A 19,850-nucleotide genomic window follows, 5' to 3' on the forward strand; every position below is an offset into this window, starting at 1 on the left:
ATTCTTTTATATGTGGTTCTCTATGCATAATTTTACAGATGTAGTCATCTATGTTGGCTCTAGTACGTAGAGCTAAGAAGAATCCATCAATTTATTTGGAAGAGAGTCTTTCACTATTTCAAAACCTTTCCATTGATCCACTATCTGATTTATGGACTCAGTATGTGCCTCTTAGTGAGAGGACAACAATGCCTATGTCTTCTCGGATGGCTCGAGGTGGACTTTGTTGGGTGCCTTTTGTCTCTCTTGTGTATTCCAGGAGGACTAGTTTTGGAGATGGGTTATGGCACAGCTCCTCTCATGTGTTCCTGTCAGGCTACTGGTAGGCCTTGTTTTTCTTTTGATTCAGATAGTAGTATTGTGGCTAACATTGTTGAGCCACTTGTAGCAGACCATTCTGGGAAACGGGTGAGTTCAGATCATGATGGTGATGGGGATGAAGATAGAGTGGACCCCATCACAAATCCATATGATGATTAGTATGGTACTAAACTTAGAACTTGCTTTAATGAATTGTGGATATTGTTGGATTGTTGTTATTATGACTTTAACATTTTGACTTACTATGGTTTCAAATGTATGTTTGATTGTAGTTTGTTACCATGCTATGCAGAAGAAATGGCAAGATTCATGTCAATAGAAAGGAGATGTGATGAGAGGCATTTAGATAGGCCACGAGCATGAAACCACTTTGTTGATGATGAATGCCAAGAGGAGTAGAATATGATTTAAACACCTTTTTATTGAGAGCTTCATGATACTTGCAAGAAGAAGACCCATTTTGAATATGGTAATATTGCTCTATGTATTATGAAATCATATGCTTTCAAATGACACTAGGCTTTCTTGACGTATGGGTGAAGTGATATTAATGTGGTAATATTGTTCTATGCATTATGCAATCCCATGCTTTCAAATGACACGGGTTATTCCGCAAATGGGTGAAGTGTTTTTAAATTTACTAAGTATAATTTCAAGCACTTTGGAAGTTTTTATTGCAGTAACACTTGTGGTAATAAGACCCACTTTGAATGCGGACGAATTGATGTGTATGCGATGCAATCCCACATTTTGAAGTGGCACTTAAGTTTCTTTCAATTACTAAAGAGACATATTGGAAGTTACATTATCAAGATAGTCCTAATCAAATTTGTATGTTTTTCATAGCATTATTCAAAAACATCACTTTTTTACCTCTTTGGCTTGTATATAGGTCATTTAACACACAAATCATGTCAACTACAAGAAATATCAAATCTTGAGATTTTAGTTAATTTAGGAAACTCGAATTATGTTGCTTGTTAATATGCACTAGTTCATTGCATGACAATATGTTCATGGTACATTAACAAAATAGCTATTGGTCATCCAAGGGTAATATACAAACACAATTTATTGCACAAGCACAATTTAAATAGAATAGGAAGGACAAATATATTTACTATTTGACAAAGCAAAATGTACAAGATGTGTTTGTAACTTTGTATGAGGCCAATGAATACTTAAGACTTTGATATAGAGAAAGAAAATCAACCAAAGATTTTGACATAGCAATGAACTAGGTCATGCCTATACATTGATACTCACAGACATTAATACACAACTTGTAGCCATACAAGGGACTACAAAATATCAAGAGATTTTGCAAGTCATCCTCAATGAGTCCTCAATACACTCAATGAAGGGTATGAGAAGTGAGCTCAAAGCATAGAAATTCAAAAGTAAGTGCCAACATTGGAAGCACTCCAACCTATTTCATTGGGCAATGAATTAAGAATAGAATTAATTCAAGCTAGAATAGATAAGAAACTATACAAGCTTTTGTAGCCTCCAATAGAAGTAAGGGAAGGGTCGCATCAATATATAAGGAAATGGGTATTAACATCAATGTCAACAACATAATTAGCATCAACAACAAAATAGAAATCATGGCAATTAGAGGAAATCATTCAAACAAAGGAAATGCACAAGGTAGAGGAAAATCTTCAAGAAATGGGTTAAGAATTTAATGCAATTATTGTCACAACTTTGGGAATTATGAAAGAGATTACAAAAGGAACTATTGGTCAACACAACAATATTTCAAGGTAGAGGAAATGTTATGAACATAGCCATATTCATTATTCAAGTATACAAAATGACACTTATGATAAACCTAAAAGCGAACACATGTACAGTGTTATTGGGATGAGTAAATGTATCCCATTACAAAGTCAAAAGATGAAAGTAGCTACCAATGCATAAGAAAATGGTGAAGACCCATGGTATATTAATAGCGTTTCATCCTCTCATCTGATAGGGCATAAAGAATGGTTTACAGAGATATAGCCTTTGGAAGGGGGATGTAAGATGGGATCTATATAGTTGACAATACACATAACATAACTCCTATCCAAGGAAAAATAAAACTACCTTTAGAGAATTTTTACAAGACACAAAGGATTGGTAAATGAAGTATTTTAGCTTCCAAAAATAATCTCTTGTCAATTGGATAAAGATAAAGAAAAATTATGGAGTTATCTTTGGTAGAAATGAAGGTGTAATAAAACACAAATCTAAAGGATAGCAACTTTTTGAAGAAGCATTAGTTGCCTTCGTCTCAAGTTTCATTTTCAAGATAATTGTAATCAATTATGAACTAATTGTTTCCCAAATATGCATAGTAAGTTAAGTTTCATTTTGGATATTCTTCCCAAGCAGTGGATAGCACAAAGATATGTTGGCTACCACTACAAGGAGATTGCAAAAAGCATCGCTCGCTTTTTTGTGCCTGCGCGCTTCTTCTCGCTCACTCTATCGACTACCTCAAGCTAAAGCAGTCAGAAAGGAGGATGCTAGAAGTACAGCAAGATTCTTATATGAAAATGTGATCACCCGATTCCGATGCGCCATTGAAATTGTGTCAGATAGAGGCACACATTTTATCAATGAGGTAATCCAAGAACTCTTGTCTGGCTTTATGGTAATCCATAGAAAAAGCACACCCTACTAACCCCAAGGGAATGGATAGGCCGAATCCACTAACAACATATTATGCATTATCCTCAACAAGGTAGTAGAACCACAGCGTTCTGATTAGGCAGAGAAACTAAATGCAGCCTTATGGGCATACAAAACCACACTTAAGGTCAATATAGGGAACACACCTTTTCAATTGGTATATAGCCTTGAAGCTGTGGTCCTACTAGAATTTGTAATACCAAGCCTACGCATAACAGTACACGAACACATGGGAGACCATGAATCCTTGAAAGAAAGACTCTATCAATTGGAGAAGCACGACACATGAAAAAAAAGAAGGGGGGTTTAGGAGAGGCTGTGTGCATGCATATATGTGATAGTGTGTTACAATAATACCTAAGTTAAGCATAAAATGTAGAAAAAGCCTATGTTGAGCATAAAATATAAAAAGAAGTGAGAAAAAACTTTGGTGTAGGGAGAGGAGAGGTTAGGTGTGTCAGTAAGTGAAAATGTAAGGAGCCTAAGTGTGTGTGAATGAGTATAAGGAGCATACCAATGTGGGGGAAAGTATTACATGAAATTAAAAAAAGGGGGAATGTGTGTGTGTAAACCATTAAAAAAAGTTAACCAATTAAAAGAAGAATTTAATATACAAAGTGGGCAAAAGAAAAGAAAATAAGTGTCCGAGGCTTTTTGTCACCTACAGATATAATTTGAAACCTATTGCCCTGTGTGAACAAACTCTAACCGAAATCTAGAAAAAAGATCTTGACATTTTGGAAGAGAGGGTTTTTTAACTTATAATTGTGAGGCCATTTTAGCTATATTTCAGTGGAAAAATCTATAAAATCTTGAACAAAACCTTGTAAATTTTGAAGTTGAAGGTATTTATACCCAAAAAAGTTTTTGGTGAGGAGCTACAGAAAAAGGCATAGGGAACGCCAAAGACATGCATGGAATTGAAGGGAAGCACAAAGAAGAAGACATGAACAAGTAAAAGAATTCTAAGAGTGTGTTCATGTGTTTGCAATTGTCCACGCAAGTAGGTTTTTTGGGTAATTGTTGTCTCTGTGCCAACATGGACTTAGGTAGGACAAAATGTGTGTGTAAAGTAGTGGCAAAGCTCCGCTTGTACTTGTTAAGGCTAGAAATAATCCCTCTTAGAAATCCAACTTGCATGTTCTACATGCAAGTTCTACATACGATTCCTACATGTAACTCCTACATGTGAGTTCTACATGCAAGTTCTACATGCAAGTCCAACATGCAAGTTCTACATGCCAATTCTACATGCAACTCCTACATGCAACTTTAACATGTGATTCCTACATGCGACATACGATTCCTACATGCAACTCCTACATGATGCAAGTTTTACATGCAAGTTCTACATGCAACTCCTATGTTCTACATGCAACTCCTACTTGCAACATGCAACATGCGAGTTTTACATGTAGCTCCTACATGCAACTTGCAACTTCTACATGCAACTTCTATATGCAAGTTCTACATGCAGAGAGAGAATGTCTTACAATTCCTACATGCAGAGAGAGAAGCTCTCCAACTTGTATAAATACCCCATAATGAAATGAAGCCCACACTCTTTGGGGCATTGTGTTGAGTTCTACTTTGGTATTCCAAGCAATTGTCTCAAGTGTCCATGCTTCCTTGCACTCCACGTCCAAAAGCATGTCCTAACCTTGTAACTCCTCCTCCCCTCTCCTCTAACCTTGCAACCCAACCTCTCCCTCTCCTCCTCCCTCCTCCCTCCTCCTCCCTCCTCCTCCTCCCTCCTCCTCCCTCCTCTCCTCTCTTCTTTCTCCCATGCTCTTACACCTTCTTCCTCTCCTACTCCTATGCTCTCCCTAAACCCTTAGTTTCTCAACCCTTAACCTCCATGATCTACGAGGGAGACGAGTTCTCCACCATGTACTCTATCTTGAACCTTGGATCCTCCTTCTAACCCTGGAACCTCTTCTGAACTTTGGAACCTCTCTCTAAACCTTGGAACCTCTCTCTAAACCTTGGACCTCCTTCTAAACCCTGAACTTCCCTCTAACCCTTAAACTCCTCCTAAACCCCTCAACCCTCAATGAAGGCAAAAGCCTTCATTACCTTAACTATGATGATACAAGTTCCTTTTACACATGCATGCACTATGTTTGTGGCAGGCCAAAAACCACTTGGGTGAACGGATTGATTCGAAATGAACGGTGGAGAAATTGCAAACGAAACAACTAGATAGCTTGTGCTCAAAGGAGGGGAGAGGTGAAAAGCCGAAGGGGGGAACGGGTGTGAATAGGCTGAGATGTAAGGACAGAGAGTGACGTGGTAATGTAAGTATATAAGGCGTGAAGAATCCTCTGTTTCTTCTTCTTCATTCTTCTTTTGCTGTCGCTTTGAAGATCGGATGAGCAGCGCACAAATCCCAGCTCCATCGCCGGCACATCCCCTTCTCAGATCCCTTCTACAGCTTCCCTTTTGCTCGCCATTACCATCAAAACCTCTTCCGCTTTGCCAGTCAGCATCAACAGCACACTTCCTCTCGGAATTCTCTGCACTCCTTGCCCAGACGGATCACTGCATCGGTTATCGCAGTGTTTTTTATGGTGCCCGCACCAAATTCTTGTCGCCTTCCCATGGATCGTCATCCATCTTCCAGCTTGTCGCTTCTCGCAATTGACAGCGAATGCTGCCTCCTACGAGTATAAGTATTTTCACCTTGTGCTCGGGGATTTCCGGGTCGTCGATCTTGATGCCATGGAGCTTACTCCCGCCAAATTCTTGGCGCTTTTTTTGTTTCTGTCAGTCACTGGCTGGCTACTTTTCACGTAAGGCCTACTCAATTTGCAGTTTCTTTTATATGGACAATGTGCCTTCCTTCCCGCTCGGCAGACACTTCAATGCGACATAATCGTATGTCTCTCCCCGCAGGTTTGCGGCAAGATTGGTAGCGTGGATGCTAAGCAGAATGATCGGGGCTGAAGTTCGGTTTCGAATAGGCGGATTGAATTGCCTGAAAGATATTTCTTTAAATTTTAAGAAGGTAAGCCTTTTCGATGGCGCAAGGCTCAATGCGATAAACCTGTTGCCGTTTCTTCCTTTGTTGCAGCTCAGACAAACAAGATAAATAGAAAAACTTAAACAATTTACCGGAAGCAATCCGGCCTACGAATCCTGGAACCTGATGCAAGGTAGATGACGCGTGGGTTTGGTAATTATCGGACAAAGAGAGGAGCTCAAATTTACTTTTTCGGGGAGATAATAAGTGCATGGTTCAGTATCTCCACGAGTTAAAAAACTGCTGAATGCACAAGTAAATGACTACAACTAATCACTGAAGCTCGTCCAATGCTCTTTGGGACATCACATTGAAACAAGTCATCGCTTTCTAATGTGTTGTTCCTGTTTCTTCCTTTTCATTGGAATATGTCACCGTTTGTCATGTCAAATTCTGCTAAACACATATTATAACGAATGGCAGGCTACATGGGCCAGTTTCAGAAAGTTTTTAATTTAAGAATGGACGTTTTTAAACTCTTAAGAAGCCATGTATACTGCATATGTACAGTAACAACTCATCAGTCCCCTCGGCCCCTCTTCTGCTGCCGCCTCCCACTCCTGCCTCCTTCACCTGGTCCTCCTCCTCCTCCTCATCTCTCTCTCTCTCTCTCTCTCTCTCTCTCCCCTTCTCCCACATTTTTTCTCTACAGCCCCTTCGTTGAGTTTTTGCTAGCTATTTGGAGTTTCCAGCTTCCAAATGGACTCTTTCTATAGAAGTGCGATTTGATCTAGGGTGTTGGGGATTATCTTCCCTTGCTGCAATTTGACTACGGGAGTTGAGTATGAGGTTTGGTTAAGGTCTCAGCAGGTATGCACGCATGCAAGAACGCTAGATTATGCTGGAAAAAGATTTATTGGCATCCCACATAGATCTTATTTGGTCTTCATGGTTGCTAAATGCTAATCACATCTAATTGACATAGAATTTTGTGCCATTTTCCGAGCGGTGCGCTTACCACCCTCCAAGACTTCTCTACCAGTTTTGAGCGGAGTCGATCGTATTTAGCCAAAACTACGATTTGGCGAGGCTCCTCATTCCGACATTCATTTTTGGTCATCCACTAAAACAATTGATCGCGTATGCATCTAATCAGTTAGCTGCCCGTCACAGATAGCGAGTAGCAAGCCTAGAACTATTGACTTAATCAAATCCAAAGGACAATACAACAGGAGGAGAAGTTTGGGCTTTTCAAGTGCAGCACAGCTGATACACACACACAAACATGCATGCGCACGCATGTGCATGTGCATGTGAATGCACGAGCATGCACGCGCACACACATATATTTCTTGTTCCTCTGGTTTCAGCATGTGTGTATCTCCCCGAATGTTTTTCATAGTTGACAACCTCAATGGGGAATATATATGCTGTCTTTGTCAAGTGTCTGTCGTATTCTTTGAATATATATCCTGTTTAATTGTATCTCAAGTAAGCCTAATGAAAATGCTAAACTTATTGTGAGGCCAAATGAAAAAAGCGTTTGATTTCATTTCAGTAGATCCGCTGAATTTTGAAAGAGAGATTCAAATCGTACCTATGAGTGTTGTATATCGAATAAATCTCCGACCATGCTTTGGAATCTTTGCACAGCAGGGGGAAGAGGATGTGTCCTATCTTTATTGAGTGTGATGGTCCCTGGGTTCAACACTGCAGGTGCCCAGGGCAAGGAGACATACTAAATTTTGACATAAATGCTTTTAACTTGAGATGACATTGATTGGAAGTGAAACATTTCTTCATCCATGTCCTAGGTAGACTCCAAAGCGTTAATATGGTTTGGGCTTGCGCAGTTCAAAGTAGCAAAATGTGTTATGGAGTAGCTTGCAATAGCAATTTACACCCAAATTTGTATAACTAGTGTTCATGGTAATTAACCATTGCTCTGCTGCTTAATTTGTAATTTCATATGTGTACAACTTTGGCTCAATTCCAAAACGTTCAAACTTCATATCCTTGGTAGATGGAAGGCACATTGACAATCAACTATATTCTATGTGAATCTACAGTGCACTGTCCACATAGAACGGCTAGTTTGCTGCGAACCACAAGGTTGCGCAAACTTTAAAGTTTCATGCTCATTCTGACAAAATTCATTGGCAAGTTCTTATATGGTATGGATAGAGACATGGTATTGAAAGAGCAATGTCTGAAGTTATTAGGTGTTAAATTTTGCAGGGATCCATGGAATCACTGATGATTGGGGAGTTGAGGGTGCAGAGATGTAAGTCCTCGACAAATTCACATAACAGCATGGCAGCAAGGGTTTCCATGCTACAGGTGCTGCTCTATGATGCTGAGGTAGTACTCAGAAAGAATTCTAAGAAGAGTGCAGCAAAAGTGTTGCACAACAAAAAGCATCCACCGGGTCGTGGAAAATGGATGATAGTCGTGAATATTGCAAAGTATGTTACTGTTTCAGTGGTCGAGCTCGTGGTGCAGGTTAGATCACTTGAAGATTTTCAAAATTTCCACATGAAGTTTGGCTACGCTACTATTTGACTGTTTCCCTTAGTAGCCTATGAAATTGAGTATTATGCTTTTTCTAAGCAGCAAGTGTTCACTTGGTTAGCCTTTCTTCTGTTAGCTGGGCCTAGCTCTCGCCTCTGAAAAAAGAAGGATTTTAGCATGCTAGTATTTGTGAAAATTTACATGTGACATAATTTTATGTGGTTTGGTGGTGATATGGAGAAGTTGTGCGATATATTGTAGTCCATTTTTGGCCTTTCATCGTTTATAGTTTGTGGTTTGAGATTAGATTGTAAACGGCCAGAGTACGATTCTATTAGCTAGACAAAGAGATTGTTTGACACAGAAGAGTCAAGATTCTTGTGGAGTTTCCATTTAGCAGCAACAATCGGTATCAATTTGTTAAGAGATATACCAAGGGGATGCTATGTAGAGGCGCATACCTCCAAAATGTGTCGAGGTTTTGGCATGCTGGTTTTGCCTCTTAGTCTTGTGTATCGATTTGAAGTTTTTCGGCAAGCTAATTGAATGCCTTTCTTAAGTTCATGAACAAATTTATTGAGCTTTGGACAACTTGTCTTTCTGAAGCTGAAGGATCAGTCATATGAATCACTCCGCTTGACTCTGCTGCTGTCTGTCTGATGTGTGAAGTCCTATAAAAAGAACTCAGAGATGATTGGTAAAGATGTCCAAACCAGTAATTATAAATAAATAAGAGAAACTGGATCTCCATGGAATAATGGAGGCGTGTTATGCCCTGTGCTTGAAAGAGGTGTCAATAAAGGTCCAATGTTATCTAATCTTGCAGGTCTGACTGCAATGGCTTGCTGGATTCTTGGAGCTGGGTGCCCACAAAACTAGGACTTGTTTGAGCACACCGGCCTATTGCTTGGTCCCCATTGGATCCTAACTCCGTACTTGAATTGAAGCAGTGCCATGTCCATTGTGCCTCAATGATTTGAAAGCTCTATGCAAGCCTGCTCATGCTGATCGACCAGCCATGCAGAGGAAGATTCCTGCTTTTCGAGGCCAAGTCACCTTGAGAGCCTGCTGTCGTTCGAGGGAGCTTCTATCTTTTCCTACTTTCAAGGAGTGGGATGCCCTAGGCAGTTCTAAACAAAAAGCCATGGGAAACCATTAGACATGATAGGACTAGGCTATCTCAGGAACGAAGGGAGCTAGTAGAGTACACGTGAGTGCTGAAGATGATGATTGATTGAATAAGTTTGAAGCTGGAAGTACAATGCACATATCTAGCTAGGGTTGTGTGCCCTAAGCATACCCATGGTCACATGGTGTGTTTGCCAAGCACAAAATTAGCTCGGCATCCATTAATTGGAGTAAAAAGTGCCCCAGCTGGGTTCCTAGGTGAACACCCATCACTCTTGTAGCTTGATAGTCTACAAATCACCCCTTGGAGTGATGTGGTGATCAAACATAAGGATGAGAATGACATCAATCGCCAAAAAGTAGTAAGTTTAGAAGACTTCTCATGTGGCCAGGTCTTGTGAAAATGTTTGCCACATTCTCATGTGTAGGCACATGGATCATGCTGGTCTCTTTTGTAGAGAATCACTCCCTGACATAGGGATGATGCACCTTGATGTGCTTTGTGCGAGCATGAAATACAGGATTCTTTGCAACTACCAAAGCACTCTGAGTGTCAGTGAAGATGGGAGTGGTGGATGGCTGTCTTATCCCCAAATCAGCAAACAACCTTCTGAGCCTGACACGTTCTACTGAGGTATGTACTTAGCCTCACAACTCGAGGTAGCCAATGTAGGTTGCTTCTTACTGAGCCATGATATGCAGGAATCAAGAAGATGGAATCAAAATCCTATACCCATGTGTCAAATCAATCAGACCAATCAGCATCACTGAAGGTATGCAACTCTGATTCTTACCCCTTGGGATAAAACAAGCCAAGGTTTTGAGTCTTGCAAGTAATGGAAAATCCACTTTACAGCTCCAGTGCCTTGTCCTGGCCTGTGTAGGAATCTGCTCAATTGTGACAGCTGCAACTGTATGTCAGGCTTCGTATTGCATAAGTAAATCAAGCATCCCACAGGCTGTTGATATTCTGATCAAAAGGCTCTCTAGGATCTTGAAGACTAGCACATGTTTCAACTAGTATGGCACAAAGCTTGCAATCCTTGAAAGAAAACCTTTGTAGCAGTTTCTGGAAATTTTCTTTGACTGCAACATGACAATACCATGACTCAGCTATGAGAATTGAATACCCAAGTAAAAGTGCAACTAGCCAAGATCAGTCATCTCAAAAGAGGCATGTAACTCAGCTTACAGGCTGTAGGTTATTCTATGGGCTATCCATCGGTGCCACTCATTCCTTGGTATGTGCCTTGTAGGCCTAGTTACAGTCAGTTAGGTCAGTTGGTACAGTTAGTACATGTACCACTTAGTCCACTTAGAACACTTAGCCCTAGGGTTTTGTTATATTGGCTCTCTCTTGAGCCTCCACTCCGTTTTAGACCAATTCATTATAACATCTCGGTTTTTGTCTTCTCTCCTTCATTTTGAGCTTCCATAGCTTGCCATAGCATATAGTGGTATCAGAGCAGGTCGGGGATTCATTCCTACAGCCATTGGCAGCTTGTTTAAGCTGTTTGGCAACCCCTGGACCTCTCTTTTTTGCTTGTTCGCTGGTTTTCTAAACACCCGTGAGCATTTGTGGCGTCTCCAAGCACTTCTGTCGCAAAAACTCTGCATTTGATGTGTGAAGACCGCATTTTGGAGCAGCTACCGTGAAGGGAGATGCATTTCAAGGCATTTTGAAGCATTTTTTGCAGCACCAAGTCCGCATGTGTGGGATTTACCCTGCTGTACAGATTCCGTACAACTGTTCAAGGTTCATTCCCACTGTTCGAAGCTTTTTTCAGCCCTTCGGAGCTTTCTCATGCTGCGTGCCGGTGCTAGAAGACATTTGGAGATTGTTGCAGTGATCTGGAGGTCCGTCCTTGAGCCCATTCCTCTTCATTTGGCTTTCCCTTGCCTCGGGCTGCGAGTGCCCCTCCATTGGATTACTCTGCTCTCATCTCCAAGTGCTCTCCTCCTCGTGGGAGCACTTTTTCTTGCTGTAAATCTCATTTCCAGCCTTTTCTTGGCATCTCTTACTGCCATTTGCTGTTTTTTTTCACATCTCCCTCAAGGGTGAAACCCTCTACTCGCATTTGGAGCCTTTTCCCTGCTATCTTTTTGAGCTACATCGTTGGTTGGTGCATTTGCCTTGAATTTTAGCACCATGACTAGCACAAGGATGATTTGTTTGGGATGCTTGGGGCTGAGGACAAACTTGATGGCACAAATTACCCCATGTGGGCATACATGATGGGGCATGTCTTGATTGCCAAGAATTTGTGGAACATTGTTACAGGCGCTGAGGTTAGGCCTGCACGTAATGCAGTCTCTGGTGCTACTACTCCTACCTGAGAGTGCTCTCAACGGAAGCAATGAACGGAAGAGGGAGAGAGAGCGAGAGAGAGAGACAGAGAGCCACACAAGTTTTGGTGGGTGCAGAACCACCCTAATCTTCTTTTTCATTCATTTATATATGTGTTTGAGTATTGTACATAACTGGGGTTAAGGCACAGTGACCTTTAACCCCACAACCTCCCACTTAAAGGACAATGTGCCTTTAAGGGAGAACAACCAGTGAGCATACTATCCAATGCCCATCAATACACGACAATACTCAAACCGCTGACTAGGTAGACTCTTCGTCAGCATATCTGCAGGGTTATCATCTATATGAACCTTGACAAGCTCTATGCGCTTGTCCTCAAGTACCTCTCTGATGAAATGGTACCTGACCTCAATGTGTTTGGTCTTTGCATGAAAGACCGGATTCCGTGCTAGCTGAATAGCACTCATGGAATCACTATGCAATGTCGGTACACCTGTATGAATCCCCAAATCTCCCACTAGCCGATCAAGCCATATAGCCTCCTTGCAACCCTCTGTGGCTGCAACATACTCAGCCTCTGTGGTAGACAAAGCAACGCACTTCTGTGCGCGAGACATCCACGACACTGCACCACCTGCAAAGGTGAACACATAACCAGAAGTGGATCTCCTACTATCCACATGCCCTGCATAGTCTGAATCTGTGTACCCAAGTACATGCATGTCTCCTTTACCAAAGCAAATGCACATCTCCTTGGTACCCTTCATGTACCTCATGATGCACTTAACTGCCTCCCAATGCCTCTTTCCTGGATTAGCCATATACCGGCTAACAACTCCCACTGCAAATGCAATGTCTGGTCTAGTAGCTATCATAGCATACATAAGACTCCCAACTGCTGATGCATAAGGAACCTTGGCCATCATGGCCCTCTCCTCATCTGATTTGGGACTATCTGTATGACTCAGTTTCACATATGGAGGCAATGGAGTACTCACCGCCTTCCCCCCCTCCATATTGAAACGCTGTAATACTTTTGTAACATACTCTTTTTGTGAAAGCCAAAGGAGTTTCCTACTCCGATCACGCGTGATGCGCATACCAAGAATATGACCTGCAAGTCCCAAATCCTTCATATCAAAGGCCTCATGCAACTTCGCCTTTAATGCATCTAGCTCATAAGTATTCTTGCTAGCCAATAGCATATCATCCACATATAGTGCCAGGATTATCAGGCTACTATCCTTAGCCCTTTTAGTGTAGAGGCAGTGATCAATTTCACTCCTTCTAAAACCCTGGGACCGAATGAAAGCATCAAACTTCTGATACCATTCTCTAGGCGCTTGCTTAAGACCATAGAGACTTTTCTTCAGCTTGCAAACTAAATGCTCTTTGCCCTTTTCTTCAAAGCCTTCCGGCTGCACCATGTAAATTTCCTCATGCAAATCCCCATGCAAGAAAGCTGTCTTGACATCCATTTGCATAAGCTCCATATCCTCTGATGCCACTAGTCCAAGCATGCATCTAAGTGTGGTCATCTTCACAACCGGAGAGAATATCTCATCAAAGTCCACACCCTTCTCTTGCTTGAACCCTTTAGCAACCAAACGGGCCTTGTACCTAGGCACATCATCACCTGTGACCTTCATTTTGTAGACCCATTTACATGGCAATGCTTTCTTTCCAGGTGGCAAAGAAACCAAGTCCCAAGTCTTATTCTTCATAAGTGAACTCATCTCTGATTGCATAGCATACTCCCACTTGCGTTGATCCTCACGCATCATAGCCTCTTTGTAGCAAGAAGGCTCCCCGCAATCAGTAAGCATCACATAGTCTACCCCTGGAACAAACCTATCAGGCGGTCTAGACACTCTAGATGATCTTTTCAAGGGCATTTCAGCTTGCTGTCCCACTTGCATATCAGCCACATTTGGCTCATCATTTCCACCAATAGATGATCCATCATCTACCCTTGATTGTATACCTGTGGGAGTACTTGGTTGTACCATTTCTTGCACATTTGGTGCATGGACAGCTTGCTGTCTATCAACATATGCAGGTGGATTCACATCCTGGAAAGTGATTCTCCTCATTTCCACATCCCTCATGGGTGCCTTATGCATCTTCTTCTCATTGAAGACCACATCATGGTTGCGTATGATCTTCTTTGCTTCTGGATCCCAGAGACGATAGCCCATCTCTCCACTTTCACCATAACCCAGAAAGATGCATTTCCTAGACTTAGGATCTAGCTTCTTTCGAAGCTCTTTTGGCACATGTGCATATGCCTCACACCCAAATATACGCAAATGAGAGTAAGAGGGCTTCTTGCCACTCCATGCCTCTTCAGGAATACCACCATCCAAACTCTTACTAGGTGATCTGTTGATCACATGCACTGCAGTCTTCATTGCCTCAGCCCAAAAACCACCAGAAAGACTTGCATTGGAAAGCATGCATTGCAATCTTTCTTGAATGGTACGGTTCATCTTTTCTGCAACTGGATTTTGCTCTGGAGTACGAGGGGATGTAAGCTCCCTCTTAATCCCACGAGTATCACAGAAATGCTGAAAGTCATGAGAGAGATACTCTCCACCATTGTCAGTCCGTAGGCATTTAAGCGTTCTACCTGACTGATTCTCAACCAAGGCCAGCCATTTCTGAAATACCTGGAACACATCACTCTTCCGAGCTATAGCATAAGCCCACACTTTCCTAGTTGCATCATCAATGAATGTCACATAGTATTCAGCCCCGCCTAATGACCGTGTAGGCATGGGACCACATACGTCTGAATGCACCAAATCAAGCATTTCAAACTCTTTCTTTCCCCTTCTTTTATGGGCTGATTTAGTCTGCTTCCCATAGAGACAGTGCTCACAAAATTCAAAATCAGAGAAACTCAAATGCGGTACATAACCCAAACGGCATAAGAGTTTCATTCCATTCTGGCTCATGTGCCCCAACCTGCAATGCCACAAAGAAGTGCTTGGCTGCTCGGTTATTGCAACAACATGATCAAATACCCCTGATACATGTAAGGGATACAAAGTCCCACACTTGGCACCCCTGGCCAAAAGCATAGAGCCCTTTTGAATTTTCCAACTCTGAAAGCCAAAAGTGGTGTGAAAACCAGCATCATCTAGCTGACCCACTGAAATAAGACTCTTGGTCAGCTTAGGCACATGTCTCACATGTTTCAAAACAAATGCAGACCCATTTGCAAAAGAAAACTTTATGTCACCTGCTCCCACTATGTCACATGCATAGTCATTTCCAAGATGCACACAACCTGTCTTTCCACTGTCATAAGTGGAGAACCATTCCCTATGGGGAGTAACATGGAATGAAGCACCAGAATCCAAAATCCAATCCTGGGAATATGCATCATCTGAAGTGGTAAGCAACTCAGTCACACGTGATAGTGACAATGATGTTCTCTTCATGTCTGCATTGATTTCCTCGATCTTCACTTTTCCTTTGTCCTCCCTTGGACTCTCTTCCTTTTGATTTGCACGCCAATTTGCATTCTTTTTCTTATCCTTTTGCTCTCTTTTCAGCTTGTAGCAATCCTTTTTCATATGGCCCTTCTTGCCACAATGGTAACACTCAATGTTCCGTGCCCTGGATTTGCTACGAGACTTCCCTCTTTCTTGGGACTTCCCCCTGAACTGTGATCTGCCCCTTTGCACATTTAAGGCTGCATCCTGCTTGTTGCCATCCATAGACTTCTGTCTAATCTCCTCGGCCAACAAGCTACCCACAACATCATCAAATTTCAGTACTCCACCAGGTGCAGAGTTACTGACAGCTGTACGAAAGGTATCCCATGAGGATGGCAATGAACATAAGAGAAATATTGCCTTAGTCTCCACATCAAAATTCATTTTCTGAGCCTGAAGCTGGCTGAAAATAATATTGAATTCATTCAAATGAGAAGCAATGGAGACCCCTTCCTTCATTTGCAGCTCAAACAACCTCTTCATGAGGTAAACTTTATTAGAGGCAGTTTCCTTCTCATAAGTGGCACACAGTTTCTTCCACAAATCTTCCGTAGTCTGCTCATTTACTACTGTGAAATAAACTGACTCTGCAAGATGAAGTCTAATAGTAGACTTTGCTAATGCATCCAACTCATTCCAATCATCCTCAGACATATTTGCAGGCTTAGCTTCAATCCCTGCCAAGGGTTTAATCTGCTTCTTTTGAATAAGCACATCCCTTATTTGTTCTTTTTACAAAGAAAAGTTTGTCCCATCAAACTTTTTAATGCTGAAAAACTCCTTTTCAGACATGGAAGAGGATGCCATGATGCAAATAAAGCAAAATCCCAAATGCTAGTGCCTGCAAGAGAGAATCACACCAAATACCAGGTGCATCCAAATGTGTATGCCACAATAGAGTGAAATATCACCAAAATTCAAAGCTCAAAGCATCAAAAGATGCATCTGACTCATGTGCATATACTATGCATCCATATGAGCAAATCTGGCCCAAAAGAAAATGCCAATAAGTGCCAAATGACTCAAGCATAAACACTGTCCACTGGCATATGCATCAATAATGTCTCATCCAAGAGAGCATAGCACTATCAGTGCATCACCTGCAATGTTTCAAAGCTGTCCCTCAGCATAAAATAGCATCCATGTGCAAAGCGTCCATAAAAAATAGCATCCCACAAGGCAATTTGGGCCTATCAGCGCATCCAACAAGGACCGCAATGCATCCAAATGGCCTATAAATCATCCATTGCAACCCAATGCATACCACGAATGAGCGCACACTGCTGCTCAAACTGCAACCAGAGTGATCTGCATAAGGTATGCTCAAGAAATCATAGTCCCACGGTAATGAGCGCTACTGAAAATAGAACCTGAGATGCTTCAAAACATGGGCGCCATTGCATAATCGGACTCAGCAAGAAAATCTGCAAATATCTCTCTTCTGCCAGAACTCCAAAATCCCAACCGATGAGTGAGAAATGGGAGTCAACACTTATCCACTGCCATGTGGCATAAATCTAAGGTTTCAAAACCTTAGTATGAAAAATGCATAACAGAGAGACGAAATCGAATACACAGAGATTTATAACTCTGAAAATCCTCCACTGAATCACGCAAGAACTGATAGGTAGGGGTTTTTGGGCGTCCGGAACGCAATGGGACATACGGTTTTGGAAACCGTGGTCTCAATCACTGGGTCCAACACACAGACTGAAAAACGTTTTTTGAAACAGAGCTATCTGTAAACTCCACCAGAGTGCGAATGATGAGCAACATAGAAGTTTTAGGACCTCCTGAGTCCACCGGAACTGACAGATCTGCAAATGGTTGCTCCAAACTTGAGTTCCAACACCCGGGCAAAAAACGCAGAAACTGACACAGAGAGCCAGAAATCCAATGAAATGATCCCGGATTCAAGAATGAAGGTGTTTCCAAGCTCCTGAAGTAATGTGGGCACCAAAAGCAAGCAATAGTTGCCTCTACAAGTCAATACGGAGTCTCTGTCATCGAACGGAACAGGGAAAAGCTCAAAAAACGACTTTTTCTTTGAAAGCTCTTACCAGGCTCTCAAAACCACTTCGCAAAGCCAAAGTGACTTTTCCAAAGGTTCCTCCAAGGTCTCTGCACACTCGGATGCAAGTAAAGTCACCCACAAAGCTTCCCACAGAGCTTCTCCTTCCTCCCACAGAGCTGCTGAGCTTCAAAGCATTCACGCACGCTCAGCTAGATCACCCGGGCTCTGATACCAGTTGAGAGTGCTCTCAACGGAAGCAATGAACGGAAGAGGGAGAGAGAGCGAGAGAGAGAGACAGAGAGCCACACAAGTTTTGGTGGGTGCAGAACCACCCTAATCTTCTTTTTCATTCATTTATATATGTGTTTGAGTATTGTACATAACTGGGGTTAAGGCACAGTGACCTTTAACCCCACACTACCTCTGGTACTATAGGTATTGCTTCATGCTCATCTCCTGATGGGTCTACTTTCAAAGCAAGCAAGCAAGTGGATCATCTGGGATGTGCATTCCTTGTATAGTCATTTGAGCCTTAATAACTTGTTTTGGGCAGATTCTATGCTTTGCATTTCTTAATTGATGAGAGATTGGAGGGTGTTTGATGAGAGATTGGAGGGTGTATGCCTTCATGGAAGTCAGAGGGGGAAGTCTTGGTGCGTCTCTGAAGCTTGGAAGCAGGGTACGAGAAGATGAAGATGGACTTGTTGAAGCCTTAGTATAGGAGGACAGAGTGTGCCGAAGCTAGAGAGGTACTTGTTTGAGAGCTCATTGGAAGCTCATGGTCCAGGTATTCTAGAGTTCTATTTGGATTGGACGTGTGTACCAGGGCGTTTCTTTGTTTTTCTCCAAAGAAAAGAACTTCTATTAATGCTTGAAAAAAACCACCATATAGCTCAGCTGTCCCTCAGGTGAGCGTTGATTATGGGAAACAATACCAAGAAATTGGTTGACTTCCTGTTTAAGAGAACCTAGCTCACTACCTAGGGAATCTCTGAAATACAACCAATGAATTCCTTGCGGTGTGAAAGTATAGAATATGCCTGCATGTCAAGCCTTTCGATAACGCTCTCGCCTTTCGGCAGTCGCTCTAGAACCCACCTTCCCGCACTCCCAAGTGGAACATAGAGGGGTAGATGATATTCTACCAGATGGTGCCCAGAGTGGTGTTTGATGAGGGAAGAGGGCGATGCCGAGCCAGTGGGTTTGCCTCATGTAGTTTGATCTGAAGGATGCTCTAACCATTTATCTTGTAGGCGGGGGAGACCTCGTCAATGGAGAAAGCATGTCCTCCCTCTGTTAGCCAAACTGCCATGCCTTAAGTAAAATCCCTATGGATCCTCTGCACTTGAGCCACAATCCGCAGAGATCTCAACCAAATCCATCAACTGACTGAAGGATCCCTTCTGGTCCCACTCTGAAGAAACGGACACGATCTCCGCATCGAAATATAATGTGCAAGGGTAGCCCAGTTCTAGAAAACTGCCCGGCCCACTGACTGCTGGCTGCCCAAATTTAAAGTCCTGCCCACCACAACTCAGGAATTGCTGCATCTATCATCCTTATCGGTGAGCCAGCCCTTGAATGTGAGAAATAACTCCCAACTGCGCATGTGCCTTCGCGGGGAGCTTGCTCCAAGTTCCGAAGGAACTAGTTGGCCCACTGTCGCGAGCCCGTTGCCCAAGCATGATGCCATTTTGATCTCGAATCTCCAGATGCCATGTAAGGGGCTACCTCTCAAAGTCCTCCTTCCAACGGAGGTGAGCCCGAATGAGTCCCATCCTGCTAGACTTTGAAAAGACTCCGCATCAAAGGGAAGCCCTTCCTTGTCAAGGGGGCCTTGGAGAAGATCCATATATGAGACTATTGCCACCGACCACTGGTGTGTGGAGTGTTCCTTAGAAGAGTAGGAGCTTCCAGGGCTTTGCGCCTGGGGTGAGACCTCGCAAAACTAGCCCGCCGAGGAGGGCTCTTCTTTGCATCTTTGGGTCGATGATGCCCAAGTCTCCTAGTGCCTAAGGCATGATCACTATTTGCTGCCAAGCAACTCTGGCTCTGGTATTTCTCGTGCCGTCTGATCCTACCCACAAGAAATTGCGCACTAAGCATCTAAGCTGCCCCATGCATCCTTGATGAAAGCACTAACAAGATCCTATGTACCAAGCCGTAGCAAGAAGGACCTAGTTTGCCATCAAAGCCCTACCTGCTAGAGAGTTTTTGGCAAGCTCCAATACAATAGCTTGCGCTGCACACTTTCCAACGCGAGTGTGATCTGCTGTTCTGCTGAGATGTCCAAACCCACCTGGCAACCCAGATATCACACTGTCTGCCCCGTGGTATCTCGTGAAAGCCAAGGGTTGCTTTCCTATCTTGGATCTACTGAACCTCCTCTGTCATTGTAAGGACTCACTGTTGAATCCTGCA

At 42.6% G+C, this 19,850-nt stretch overlaps 1 protein-coding gene across 1 annotated transcript in view; it reads left to right on the plus strand.

Moving 5' to 3' along the window:
* Positions 1 to 5,360: 5,360 nt before the first annotated feature.
* SAB (HYPERSENSITIVE TO PI STARVATION 4) overlaps positions 5,361 to 19,850 on the plus strand; it is a 161,686-nt gene continuing 147,196 nt past the window's right edge. The window contains exons 1-3 of the mRNA XM_087389961.1: positions 5,361 to 5,792; positions 5,896 to 6,007; positions 8,201 to 8,464. Of these exons, the coding sequence (XP_087246087.1) occupies positions 5,722 to 5,792; positions 5,896 to 6,007; positions 8,201 to 8,464 (447 nt within the window). The 5' untranslated portion in view covers positions 5,361 to 5,721. The remainder of the gene's footprint in view (positions 5,793 to 5,895; positions 6,008 to 8,200; positions 8,465 to 19,850) is intronic.

This window comes from Dipteris shenzhenensis, chromosome 18 (genome assembly GCF_047967505.1).
Source record: "Dipteris shenzhenensis isolate YYH24624 ecotype China chromosome 18, Dip_SZ_1.0, whole genome shotgun sequence".
Lineage (NCBI taxonomy): Eukaryota > Viridiplantae > Streptophyta > Polypodiopsida > Gleicheniales > Dipteridaceae > Dipteris > Dipteris shenzhenensis.